The sequence below is a fragment of the Streptopelia decaocto genome (genome assembly GCF_964273445.1).
Source record: "Streptopelia decaocto genome assembly, chromosome: 6".
Taxonomy (NCBI): domain Eukaryota; kingdom Metazoa; phylum Chordata; class Aves; order Columbiformes; family Columbidae; genus Streptopelia; species Streptopelia decaocto.
The window spans coordinates 9,976,837-9,991,241 of NC_138660.1; the positions used below are offsets into that span (position 1 = coordinate 9,976,837).

Genomic DNA, 14,405 nt, shown 5'->3' on the forward strand with positions numbered 1-14,405 from the left:
AAAGTCATTACTTTTGAATTTTAAAGACAAGTGAAAAGCAGAAGTTAAACTAACTACTGAATTACTAAACATACTACAACAAGCTGAGAGCAGAACATGCACCTTTTCACTTCCCGGTTTAATACACCATTTCTAAATAACACTGCTTCTCTCTAAAACAATATAATTCAGACAACTTCCTACCAGATATTTCACCTGGGTCAAAATTCCTGTTACTGGAAGAACTTTATAACATTTTCATACCAAAACATTTCCAAGCGTCACAATTCAGATAAAGAAAGAAAATTACCCAGTTTTGTTTTAATTCTGAAACATTCTCAGCATTTTTTTTACATTTAGAGAAGGTTTAATTTGTAATTTTGTGAAAAAAATGAAATGTCAGTTTCACTGAAAGCTTAATATATCTTCACTCTGTGGATGTACAATCAGCATCACTGCCTTGAAAGGACAATTAGTTACGTATCGCGACAGTTTATCAGGATCAACTCACCTCCACTTCATCTCCTTCACCGATTTCCTTCTTGATGTCAGGGGGTGGTGGTAATCTGACTTCATTAAAGGGTACCTGACGCTCCGGTTGCCAACTAGAAGTTGAAGAGACATCACACATTATTGCTAAAATTTTCCTATTGTTTTCTTTGTTTTTAGCTAAAACTCACTCTTTCCATATAATTAAGTCTGTTTCTCCATCACTAGAAAGCAAACTATATGAGCAAAGGAACAAAACTCTGTCAAGACAAAAACAGTGTCTGGGAAGACATTTAATGATAAAACAATTTTTCAATTAACTTGAAAATTTAACATGACTGGGCTCACTAAACAGCTTTCATAAAAGCCCAGTGAAAAGATTACAAGATGATGTACTTACATTTCTACTGTTCAAGGCTTTACACAGGTAGAAGCTTAACTTTGCTGCCCACCATGGGGTTCACACCTTTCTTCACCTCTTACTTAACATTTCAGCTGCTTACCATCCATGTTTTAAGTATTCCAGGAAAATCTGACTCTGATTGCTAACAAAGCTTTACATCCTTACCTATAAACTTGTTAGCACTCCTCACTAATTGTCTGGCAAACAGATTAAGTTCAAAATGTACCTTTATATCTGATTATCAATACCAATTATTACTAGGCATATAAAATTCAAATTTTACCTTCTTGTACAGAAAGGCTATTTATTTTACTGTTGCTGGCTCTAGAAAGCATTTTACTTGAAGAACTGTATATTCTAAGTGCATTTTACAAAGAGTACTGGAGCAATTCACATCATCTATGCTCTCCTGAAATTCCTTTCCGTTCTGTGGAAGTCACAGCACACCAGCAGCTGGTCCTCATGCTTCCAGTCGGAAACTCAACTGAAGACTCTACAGAGGCCAAAATAAAACCAGAGGAAAAAATGTCCCACCCACCCTCCTCAAAAACCCCAACTCATTAGCTTAGACTGGCTGAGGGACATGCTGTGTGCCAGAGCATTCCAAAGTCCGTCACTCATGCCCATCTTAATCCAAGTTCACATCAGGCACAGGATCCAACAGAACCAACCTGTAACACTACGGATTACTGCAAGTAAATTGTTTTGCTTCCTCCTAATTCACACAGACAGAGCAGCCTCAGTTAGTGGAACAACTCTCACTGTTAGGAGAAAGTTCCAGAAGTGCCTTTTGCTACCAGATGGATATATTTATACCTTTTCTCTGAAAACACAGCTTACACTCCAGTGCCTCAATAGTGAGGGACCCATACAGTTCTGCTCTAGCCATTATTATACACTTCAATTTTCCTCTAACTATAGTGGAACTTTGAAACCCAAGAAAAACGCATGAAAATTATGGATAGCTTTTGTTGAAGTTGGAAAGTATTTTGGGCATAAAATGTTATTTAAATCTCATTCTATTTCAATAACATTGTGAGGGGGACTGGAAAAAATCACTTGTAATTCAGTTGCCCTTGTTGCAACTATAATGGTCAGTAAACTCAGGGTTTGGGTTTTCCCTCCCCTCTCCGCCTTTCTGAAGTTATTACTCTCACAGATTCAAAGGCAAATAGTAAAACTTGAGGATAAAACGCATCCTCTAAATTATAGGGTATATAAAACTTCAGTTTAGAAACAGTATGAGCATAATCATCACAACTGAACAACAGGATCAAAAATGTTGCAAACTCAAACGAGCCACTTGAAATTCTCTTGAGAATTTCAGCTGTGCCTTGTAGTTACAGAATCGAGCAAACAGGAGCTCATGGAAAGTTATAAACTGCCCATGAGATGCTATGATTGAAACCTTGTACCTTCAATGAAGTCTGCTTGAAGTTGCAGGAGGCTAATTCTGGTTCCATCTCTAATCACCTAAAGGAACTCCCTCCTCCACTAGAAGCAGATGGGCCAATAATTATTTGGCCCTACCAGCTGCAAGATGTTGTGGTATTTTGTTATTAAACAGTGGAAAAGTGCACAGAAGGCTCAATTTTCAGAATACGAGAAGCCCAAGATTTAATGGCAAAAAGTCCAAAATTGGAGCATGTCACTGGTGAAATGCAAAAAAAATAGATGTTTTAAGAAATGACTTGTGACTGGCTACAAATTACCTAAGAGGTTCTGACAGAACTGATGCCTAATAGTCAGAAGGATTACCCAGATAACCGGCACAAATTAGAAAAAAGGGACGTGCTTGCTTCTTACAAAAGTTTGGCTGCTTCAAATTCCTATGGGCCTATATGAAATTGCATCTCAAGATCCAATTTCTTCTTATACAGTATTAAAAGTTTCCAGTTTCTGAAGTTTCTGTCTTCATTCTCTGTCCCCTTACCTCCAAAAAATTACCCAATAAAATAATCAGTGGTATCTGCCCAGGGATTAATTATGGATACGGCCACAAAAATCATCGTTAGTAGTCTGTTGCAGTGCATCAACGCGAGGAACCTTACAATAGTTGCAAAAACTGTTTAAGAACAGCAGAAAATGCTAACTGACAATTAAGACTCCCTTCAGTGGAGCAGATGCATTTACTTCGTTAGTGCTCATCACTATTACAGCAGAATGATGCACTCATGACAGGCCACTCTTACCAGCTTTGGTTTTACTAAAGCCCTTATGAATTTAAGTCAGCAAAAAGTATAAAGAAAACATAAGATTTACATCACAGAAAAAAATTTGACTAGAACCACATGCACACTGATAAGACCTATTTTTGGTCAACAAAATGCTCAACATATGTTGTAGCACAGCCTTTTTGGAACTTGGCTGCTGCTGCCAGACTTTCTGCAAAACACACAGGTGACACGGATACTAAACACTAGAAATGTGTTTGCCAACAATTAGACCCCTGCTGAGAACCACAGGCACTTCCTTCAACTTAACTGGTTTCTGACATGAAAGTAGATGCTTTGAAGGCAAAGAGCCTCCTACCTTAAAGAAAAGTAATATTATGTTGAATATGAAACCGAAGATTTGTCATATCTCCTCAGACTACGGACAGGAGGAAGGACCCAATTACGTTTGTTGGGTTTTGGGATGGAGATATGAAAGCCTAGGAGACAGTAACCACTTCCATAACCAGCTCAGTAAGTGTTAGTAGAAATCAGGGTTGCCAACTGATCTTCTAACTACCTTCTATAAAAGAAGGGCTAGAAAACACGGGTGAAAAAGAAACAAAGACTGGACTTTGCAAGGCAAACCCTAGGATTACTACTTCCCTCTCCTCCCTCCCCCCAGATACATACATGTACACAAACATATGCATACACACCCTAGGATTATATATGCAGGATTATAAAATACTGTTTATAAACACACGCTCGCACACTCCCTAGTATTACCCTTATTACTCAGCAATTTTCCTTGAAGAAAGGCTCAAGGACTAATCTACAGGTTGGTGCTCACAATATTTAATAACAATTTTCCTATCAAAAGCTGATACACTTTTAGGATCTCCACCTAGCAAGGGGAAGGGAAATGGGAAAGAGGATGTAGCTCCTAGAACATCTTAAATCAGCCTTGGAATCTCCCAGGTAATCCACGGCGTTATCAGTCTGAATGCTGAACAACAGGTATCCATTTGTACTTTACCATCCCATGGATTATCTTCAACCTGCCACTACAAGTCCCTAGTAGCATTGCTGTGTTTACATATTAAAATAAAAGGGCGCCACAGATAATTCTTTGCCCAAGTTTGCTTACAAATTTGTACTCTTTTCCACTAAAAAAAAAAACAGAAGGGTCTTTATACTGGATACGTATGCATATTTATTTTCTTAATAGTTAAAAAGAAAAATCAATCACCGTCAGGATACTTCTATCTATTTCTCTCTAGTTGAAAACACTGATCAGCATTTCTCAGACTAGACATATAAAGAAATGTTGATTTAATAGAAGTCCTTTGGTATTTTTCACCTTTTCTGTTTTACTATAGGAAGATCAGGCCTCTGCCGCTGATTATTATTTTAATTAAATTGGGCTGTCACATCTATGGGCATTACTAAAGATACAAAAAATGTAAATGACTGTGTAACTGATGAGCTGAATACGATACAGCAATTCAAGAAAGTAGTTCATGGAAGCTGTGAACAGAATATTGAGCCTGTACTTGCAGAACTACAGCTTTCTAATGAAATCTACTTTCTTAATGTTGAAGCAAGCAACACCAAAACCACAAAATCAAAACAGCAACCTACTAGTCAAATGATGATTTTTAAAAATAAATACTTACTTGTTTTCAAATACAACTGTGAGCGAGTCCTCATGAACATCTTTGATAAATCCCTAAAACAAAAACATTTTTGTTGTAAGAATGCATGTGAAATCAAAACAAGGCAGCAATTTCAAACCAGCCTGAAACTAAACCAAACAGCAGCTCACCACCAATACTGTGGTTCCAAGTTAGGAAAGTTCCAAGACACGATGCCACTGTTCGCATGAGGTTGCTGATATTCTTAGTTGGCTATTCTAAGAAATGCAGTGCAGAAAGACTGTTTCAAATGACTGAATCGGATCAGCACATTTACAACCGAAAACTTACTGTCCGAGTTCTTTATTTTATCTACAGGAGTACACAACTGCTTTACAGGAAAAAAATGAGTGGTCAAGGTCCAGGACAATTAGTACAACTCACAATACAATGTCAAATAGCTGTGCAGAGCACTATCTGCTTTATAGGTGGTGTTCTCAACACAAAATTGAATCCTTCAGAACAGTACCACAGGAAGTTTGGATAAAATTTGGTAATATAGCCTGCCATAGACCTAGTTATGGTATCACATTTCAAATAGCAAACTGGGGACTGTATGCGGCCAAACGCCTGTAGGACCTCAGGGAAAATAAAGAAAATACAATATTTCACTTTTTGTGTCACGTTATTATGACGTCAGGAACAACCGAGGGGAAATCCTACTTCCATTTCTTTATTTTGAAAAATAAAGGGCTTCCTTAGGGGGCACTGGTTGTGTCAAAAACCTAAAGACAAAGATAACCTGATACAGAAAACTGTACTCAAGTATCCATGCAGAAATTAAGTTCCTACATTAAGGAAGGCAGGCGTGTTGTGAAAAAAAGCACATAAAGGGACAAGAAAGATCTTTCAAACTACTCCTGCTTTTGCTATAGCCTGGTATTTGCCCAGGCACAGGAGGTCAAGAAGGAATCTGCAGTTTTGAAGGAGTAAGAGAGTGGTATAGCTGTGCTAAAAGAAGTTCTAGGAAATGTGCTGAATGGATTATATCCATACAAGAAACCTCCAGCTGAGGAGGAGGAAGAACATATCATCTGTGCAAGAAGCAACTGCTCACATAGGTATAATGTGTCAGCCCAGGGAAAGGATAATTTTGACACAGGAGATCCCTCAATGTAATAACAGACATTAAAGGAGCCCATGCTGACAGCTGGTTGCAAAGAGCCTATACAAACAAATCTCCTTTTACCTGAACCCATACTTGAGGAACTCTGTGAAGGGATTTGCTCAAAACCTGCTTTTCTGCTCCCTGACCTTCACTCAAAACCATCTGCCAGTAACACAAAGACTGGTTCTAGCAGAAAGCATACTGGTAATCCTGAGGAAAGCAGGTTACCAGCAGTCACAGGAATCTCCTCCTTGAACCACCTCATGTCTTCTTAGTAAAATAAACCCTCTCAAAGGCCATCTTGCCACTGCAATGGAAGGAAGGCAAATCTCTTTCTTCAGAAGCTAGAAAGCTGCAACAAGTGGCAATGAAATACATCTGTAATCGGGGACTTTCTGTTGCAAGAAAGTTTCAGGACAGGTAAACTAGACAGGAATACTGAAGCTATCTCTGTTTAAAGATGCCAAGAGCATACAAAACTTCACTGCCTGAACTATGTGTCAGCTAACAGAGGTAAAGCAGAACTTTTACTACATTTATGCTATTGATGTCCCCTTTAAGCATGCCCCAACATGGGAATGAATTAGCATGGCATAGAGTAGAAAGTAAGAGTTGTTCTACTACAATGCATTCAAATTCTATCCAGGGACAAAACATGCAAGTCACGGCACTGTGCACCAAATTCATCCAGTCCAACATTCTGCAAAATGACACCTTATCAACAGAAAGCAGTATTTACAGAGAGAGACTTAACTCCTTACTATGGAGAGCCATTTATCTGCATTCCAAGAGCCTGTGATTCAGCATTAGTCTTTGCCTTATTATGGTGCTTTACTTCATAGCTGAACCTTACCTCTTCTGTTACTACATGCTCTCACAGCACTCGACACGAAGAGAAATAAATATGCATTTCCTCTCTAAGGTCAGCCTATAGGAGCTACAAAATAGTTCTGCAGATCTGAATGCAGTTATCTTTCTTTTGTTAAAGAAACAGAACTTCAGAATCAAGAGATTCAAAATCAGGTACCATAAAACACCTGAAAAACATTCAGAACATAATGCTCTGCAGAGTTTAGAAAATCCTGAATCCACTGACTAGCTGCAGGATTCATTAATAAGACAAAAGAAGTAGAAATAAGGAATCCCAACTGCATTGCATTTCCAGGATTTCAGACTAGCCCATTACTAGGTAAAGTCTTTCTGTGTAATGGTAACAAACAGGTTTAATATTCAAAACTGATTTTCAAGCTAACACCCTACTAAAGAATGGGAAAGCTGAACACTAATGCAGAGATATGAGCAGCACCAGCCTGAAGATGACACTGCACATACGTCAGCTGCAGAAACAGAAACATCAAACACTTTTAAAGGAAATCGAAAGTACACATTCCAGCAAAGAGGCTGTACATTTTACAACCCTTTGTGGGTTTCAGGAAGGCTTTCAGCTCAAAGTGCGCACACCGCTCTTCCCATTCGAGATCACAGCGCAGACTTTGGGCTCACGGACAGGTACACAGGGACTTACTTGAAATGATCTGAAGAGCATTTCCAGTTGGTTTTCCCAAGCTCCTTCACTCCACAGTATTTATACATGAGAAACACCCAAAATCAAATATAACATTTATCGAGTATGCACTTCAGATCACAAATGGACGTACGTAAAGCATTAAATAAAATTACATAGTTATTTTAGTTGTGAGGCCTACGTTGTTGTGAGGCCTGAAGAAAGTATGAGCAGAGTCAAATTGTACAAACACAAGACTAATAGTGAAGGAATACCATAAAACTCAGAAATCCCAATCGTCCTACTATCCCATGAATCGTCCTACTATAAGGGTTTCTTCAGAAAGGGCATGATGAACATAAAACAGAAAGGAAATATTCTGCTTTTTAACTAGGAGTTTTGAAAGATTTCTTCATCAGTGAGGTAACCTATAAATAGATTGGTTCTCCAAGCTTGCACTAGTCATGTCTAATATTGTATCAAAAACATTTTCTGCTAAATTAAGTAACGATGCATCATCTTAACTTTTGCACAAATGAACAAGGTACTCCATTACTTTAGCAGCGTTGCCTAAGGTAGACAATGCCAATACCCAAGTTTGAAATGTTCTCTTTTCTTTACACATAATTCCATGTATCCTCACTCTAAACAGAGATGATGAGGCAGAACTAATAAAAGACACCCAAACACATCATCAATAAATACACTGGCATCAAAAATACACGGTGATGAACTGTATTGTCAGCAAGTAAGCTTATACTTAACATTTGTGTGTGTTTTACCGCACATGCAAAACTGCAGAAGGCAGGAGGGCAAAAAAAATTTACGTGACTTCATCTTGCCAGGGCCCTGGTTTGGAGCGCCCAGATATTAGTGTCAGTCACTGAGTTCCCGCTGTGAGCAGGTCTCTGCAGTCCATGTATGCCCTGCCTGCTGCAGCCCAGCTCCAGCCAGGAGCCCACACTGTACTCCAGGCTATTAATGTCCCACTGGCTCCCCAGGCACTTCGGTTCAGATCTGTCTCTGCCACTCACTTGGCAGCAGCCAGGCTCCCAGCACCTGTGAAACGAGGGGCAGGATCGCTGGGATCTTGCCTGGGTTTGGGATCAGAGACCCAGCAAATCCAGCACAGGGCCGTACTGTGTTGAGTACGAACAAGAGGACAGGCAACTATGAACAGATCATTTGCCACAAAACGCACTACAGTTGAGACGTCTTCGTCTCATAATACACACACTCTTTCCCTTTTACCTGGGTTTTACTCATGGATTTAGGATTAGGATCTGCTGATAACATAAACGGATCAAGACTTACCAAAGTGCCCTTACAGTGAACTGTACGTCTCCGCATACATACACACACTTTTTTTTAAACTCAGTTCCAGACAAAGTCACAAAATCTGCATAACAGGCAGATACAATCCAAGTCCACTCTTCATGCTGCTTTATCTGACCCCCAAGCAGGATGGTCCAATCTAGAAGTGGGGGGCTGTTAGTTCAGCTGTAAACATTCTTTCCAGGGACAACCACTGTGTTGGCTTTTGAGACACACATACCTACACACTAAAAACTATACTAAGATCACCTTACCCACTGCTGAGCAAATTTCAAACAGTAAACGCTTTGGCATCTGGTACCACGGACTGTTTCTGAATCAGTGACATAAAGGTCAAGAAGCCTATATCCAATTACCAATCCTTCACTCCTTTCAGAAGCAAGTACCATTAGTATTTTTAACTAACGTTCATACACAACAAATACATGAAATATTAATTATTACTAAGGGATGTATCCCATGCTGACCTCCTGTGGGGAGGGAAATCAAAGCAAACACAGCAAACTTGTAAATAATCAAATCACTGGTCAAAAATGACTGAACTTCATAAAGTATTATTTTTATTAGAAGTGCACCTGTTTATACCAGGAATTGATAAAAGCAAGCAGATCTAGCTTGCCACAAAACACAAACATTACAAGTGGGCAACATGGAAGAAAGAGACCTTGAACTATAAAATGGATTTTGGCAACCACAGTTTAATCTATGACATTACTGCTTATTTCCATTCCCAATCATAATTATTGTATGTAAATTCAAGGGTCCTTACGACAGTTATGCAAGAACTTCAGCACAGAATCCCACAGTTTAGGCTTATTCGTGAACATCTAAATGATTCACATTACTTATACTGCTTTCTTCATACTCATATCCCCAAAAGACAAAACTTCTGAAATATGTGCTCCTGATTGCGTACACCAGCAATCAATACGCACTGCCTGTGGCACCTCCCTTTTCTCAGCCTAAAAGAGTCAAGCAAATGGCTCGTCAACAGCAATGACTACAGATACTTTTCGCACCAGTCTACACAACTTTCAAGAGACCAGTAACTACTTTAGAATGTCTGAAACTTCCCACCCATTACAGGTAGATAGAATAAACAAATGTTGACCACTATAACACAGTTAAGATCTTAAAAAGTCATTCCAGTTACCATGTTTCCTGGTGTAATAATTGGGCATGAACAGCTGCATAAGCTACACTCTTAAAAACAGTCTCTTATTTTAATAACCATAAAGCTAAAAACCATTCAGAAGAACTCAGAATTGTTTTCAAAGCCACTAATTAAAAATTGTAAGAAAAATTAAAAAGCCATTTTATTTTTTTATTGACGCATAAACTGTTTCTCACACAGAATTGCTCATCGCGCTTTAACACTGTACGTGTGGAGAAATGCTGTGTACTTCTCTTTCATCATGTTTTCCCTCTGTAATATTTTGGCTAGTCTACCTTGAGGCCTATGCCAACTCCTGCTACCAGCGCTTCCGTTTGTGCTGTTACCAGAATAACTGCACCTCTTAAAAGAGGAATAGACCAAAAAGGAAGCACTTCAGAACATGTAAATTAAAGATTGAGTTCCATGCTAATTTACATTTTTACCTATTTCATGTCCTTGCACAATCTAAACAGCTACTGCTCTAGGGGAGAGAGAGTACACAAGGGCATGCAACACACCAGTCAGTTTTTCAGCACATGTGAGTCCCTACAATGAAGAGTAAAATGGACCTTTCAGAGTTATTCAGATGCCACTGAACTATTCCGGTAGAAGAAATTATCTAGTGTTCAATTTATCTACCTTGGTCTCATTTTATTGTAAGGCCCAACCTACTTCATGTAAGCTGACATCTGAACTTGTACATAATGTGCAGAACCTGGGCTGTGATTTGCATACAGGTGAGATATGCAGGCTGAGATACTGGATAACCAGGAACTTTTGTCTTGTTCCTGCCAAGAGCTGCACAGACACCCCTCACAGCTGGCAGGACCGGAGGCAACGGCCATGAACTGAAAACACAGGAGGTTCCGTATGAACATCAGCAATCACTTTACTGTGAGGGTGACTGAGCACAGCCACAGGTTGCCCAGGGAGGTTCTGGAGTCTCCAACCTCATAGATATTCAAAAGCCATCTGGACACGGTCCTGGACAGCTGGCTCTAGGTGGCCCTGCTTGAGCAGGGGTGTGGAACCAACAACCTCCCACACTTTCTGCCAGCCCCAACCACATGCGATCCTGTGAATTACTTAATGATCTTAATGACACAGAGAATCATCATCCTGAAAACACTGCAGCCAGGCCAAGATGAGGCTGGAGTATTCAACTTTCACTCTCTACAACCCACTCAGAGCCCAAAGAAACCCAGATATTTTGGGCCATTTCACTTTGAAAGTCTAAGGTCTGAAAGATAAAAACTATCCTCCAATCTAGCACTCACCTAGAAAGCATCAACTGGTCTGCTCTCAGAAGCCCTCATCACTCATCTAATATATGCAAACCCTTAATCAGTAAGGTTCATCAACCTTGTCCATTCTCCTCCGTGTTCCACAACACAAAGCTCTTGTCTCTTCAGAAGATCACGACCACTTTGAGCCCCATCAGTGCCATCTGTTCTCTAAAGACAATGGCTGCTCAACATTATGATATATGCAAAGTCTTCTGAGCTGCAGGGAGTGGCTAAATACTGGCTCTGCTGTATACTGCTTGAGAATACGGAATAAAATACAAAATAAATGCTGTCCTGTTCTCCAGATTACTTGTTTAAAGAGGGAAAAAAATAGTTTGGAGATTCATAAATAAAAGGTTAAATGTAGATTCTTTTTTTTTGGACAGGACAGTATAAAAAAGTTATCTTGGGGTGTCTACCATAACCACAGTTACTGCCCATTGATTTATGCATCATGAGAAACATTTTGACTTTTCAATTATATTAATAAAAAATATAATTTTCCTCACTAATTTATAGCAACTATAGTATATATGTATAAATACACATACCAAGAATTCCCTGCTAAAGCTGAATTCTACTGAAATGAAGAACAAAAGAACCCATGCTCATATTTCCAATAACTAATGAAAGCCCAACTATAATGCTCCAACGTACTTAATCACGACATTTGTTCTACTACAGATAAATCGCAGATCACATTAAAACTCCCCAAAAAACCTCTGTCATGTATTTATTCATGTAATTATTTTGGTTTTTATCTCTGCTGGCATAGCAGGATCCTTCTCACGTCATTTACCGTGAGGTATGCAGTGCTAATGAATCTGAATTCACACTATTCCAAAGGTAAACCTCAGATTTCAGCCCATCTTAAAAATCCTGCTTTTCTCTTCAGAAAATTTATGCTACCTCCTCCATACAGTCACAGGGGGCTTAGAGAAGATGAGCCTATTCTCACTATCTTACAAATGCTATTATCAATGCTATCAGTGCCCAAAATAGGATACTTTCTAAATGAGACTGACACACCTCCCTCCTTTGCTTCAGAAACTTCAAACAGAAAGTCACCAGTAGTGTTACTTGGCTCCAAAATGCAGGCACAACCTCTGCCTACCTCCACAGTAAGACTCACAAAATGGAGTCACTGACACACATCTCGCTGCATCAAGCTCACAAGAAAAATCTTCTGAAATTGTGTTTCAGTTTGGTTTATTCAGTTTTGGTTTTTTAGGGAGTTCTGTGGTTACACACACACACACACACACACAAACAGTGGATTATTCTGAATTCGGGCTTTAGTGGCTGTGGGTCCAATCACTCTAACAACCTGACTTCATCCACCATGAAGATGTCCTCACTGGACTTAATGCCTATTTCACTGATCTGAAAGCCATGAGTACCATTTTTAAGTAAAACTTCTGCATTTGTTAGTCACTGTTTGCAGGGCTAAAACACATGATGGTGCTAATCCAGGCCTAACAGTTCTGACTCAGGAGGAGACCTTATCATTGCAGATTTAAAATCAGGCTTATTGTAATAAATTCTGCGTACACGGGTCCTTTCAGTCCAAGAATTCAGTACGCCTCCTAATACTCTCACTAGTTTCACACTGCTCTTAAGCAAAACAAACCACTAATACATGGTTAATAAATTTGTCCAAGATCACAAGATAGAAGATGGAAATCTAAGAAGAGTGTCTCCAAATTCTGGGCTTCCTAAAAAATCAATTCTACTTAGGCCTATGCTGTTCTAAATGCAACCAATTTTGATGTGGGTTTCTGTGTGGTATTTCAAGTCCAAGCAAAATGTATCTCATTTGCAAAATTTATTATCTACTGATTTTGGCAGCAATTTAAGCAGCTTACCTAGCAAGGGGACATAGCGCACCCCTCACATTCTTTCCTCGTAAGAGTATCTCCTACTTGTCTCTTTTAATAGACAGTCAGTTGAAAAAACTAACTCCTGAAGTCAGCTGGTTACAATCCTTTGAACACCAACTGCCCTCACATACTGTACAATTACCACATGACTTCCAAGCCAAATCCACAGCTGCACACAGGAAATTCAGAGGAGAAAAAAAAAGAAAGAAAGGAAAAAAAAAGGACACCCTCATTCCTCCCAGTGTAATATTGCATGTGCAATACCACACCATGTGTGCGGTTAGGGACAATAGCTAAAGAGAGTCCCGAGATTAAACCCTCCCAGAACACAGCTACAGTGTGTGCTCACAATACTGGCTGGAATCGGCCCTCCTGGAAAGGAAGACAGAAGGCTCTTGCCATAAAAAGAGCTGGGATTCTTAACCATCTGAAGCCAGGCTTAGGGGAAAATGACTGACGGGCAACAGCTGAGAGTATTTTGCATTGATCCTGTAACATCCTGACATTCCAGGGAGGGTGATGGTGAAGGAAGCTTTCTGATGACATAAATAAACTAGAAATCCTTAAAAAATTATTTAAAATATTTTTACATTATTATTTTCGGCTCTGTTCACCCCATCCCACCCGAAGCCCCTACTCGTTCCAAAAATAGCCCCCACGGCCGCCCATCCTTTCCCGAACGCAGGGTTATCGCACCCCCGCTGCGCATCTGCTCCCCCCCGCGCTCCCTCTCCCGCGCACCCACCTCCCGTGAGGGCCCTGGGCCGCCCGGCCGCCACCTCCGGCCCCGGCCCCGCCGCCCGCTCCGTCCCGCCAGCCCCACCGCCCCCGCCACACCCAGACACCTTCCCCCGGCGCCCTTCCCCCTCGCCCTCCCCTCCTCCGCGGCCCGGCGCAGGGGCTCCCCCCACGGCCGCCACCGGCCACCCGCCCCCGGCCGCGCTCGGATACCGCCGGGCGGCCGCCCCCCGCGCAGCCCCCGCCGCACCGGCCCCGCCGCCAGCCCTCCCCGCAGCGGTACCTTGTAGAAGGCCCCGTTAGAGCCGCGCACTTCCACCGTCAGCTCCTCCATGTTGAGAGCGCAAAGGACGCCGGGACGTGCTTCTAGAAACTGTCACCACGGGGGGGAGCGCTGGCGGGCTCCCCTCCCCCTCCGCCCGCCCCCCCGGGGTGGGGGCTGCGCCGGCACTGCCCCGCCCTCCTGCCCGGCGGAGCGCGGTGGGGCTGCCCACGCCGCGGTTGCGGGGCGGCTCCCAGCCTGAGCAGCGCGGCGTTCCCTGCGGGAAGGGCAGGCGGCCGCCGCCTTTCCCCCCCGCCGCGGCCGGCGGGAGTGGGAGCGGCCGGCTGCCGCCCCGCACGCGGCAGAGGGGTTGTGCGGCGGCGCGCCCGGCCCGCGGCGCAGGTGTCGCGGTGGC

At 41.5% G+C, this 14,405-nt stretch overlaps 1 protein-coding gene across 2 annotated transcripts in view; it reads right to left on the reverse strand.

The window, feature by feature from the left end:
- Positions 1 to 14,109, reverse strand: part of FXR1 (FMR1 autosomal homolog 1) — a 34,309-nt gene extending 20,200 nt beyond the window's left edge. Inside the window, exons 1-3 of one of the 2 annotated variants that reach the window (XM_082057187.1) lie at positions 14,012 to 14,109; positions 4,704 to 4,756; positions 491 to 584 (exon numbers count right to left, since the gene is read on the reverse strand). In XM_082057187.1, coding sequence (XP_081913313.1) covers positions 491 to 584; positions 4,704 to 4,756; positions 14,012 to 14,062 — 198 coding nt within the window. In that variant the 5' untranslated portion in view covers positions 14,063 to 14,109. The remainder of the gene's footprint in view (positions 1 to 490; positions 585 to 4,703; positions 4,757 to 14,011) is intronic. The other variant, XM_082057188.1, reaches the window with a different exon arrangement.
- Between the last annotated feature and the right edge of the window lie 296 nt (positions 14,110 to 14,405).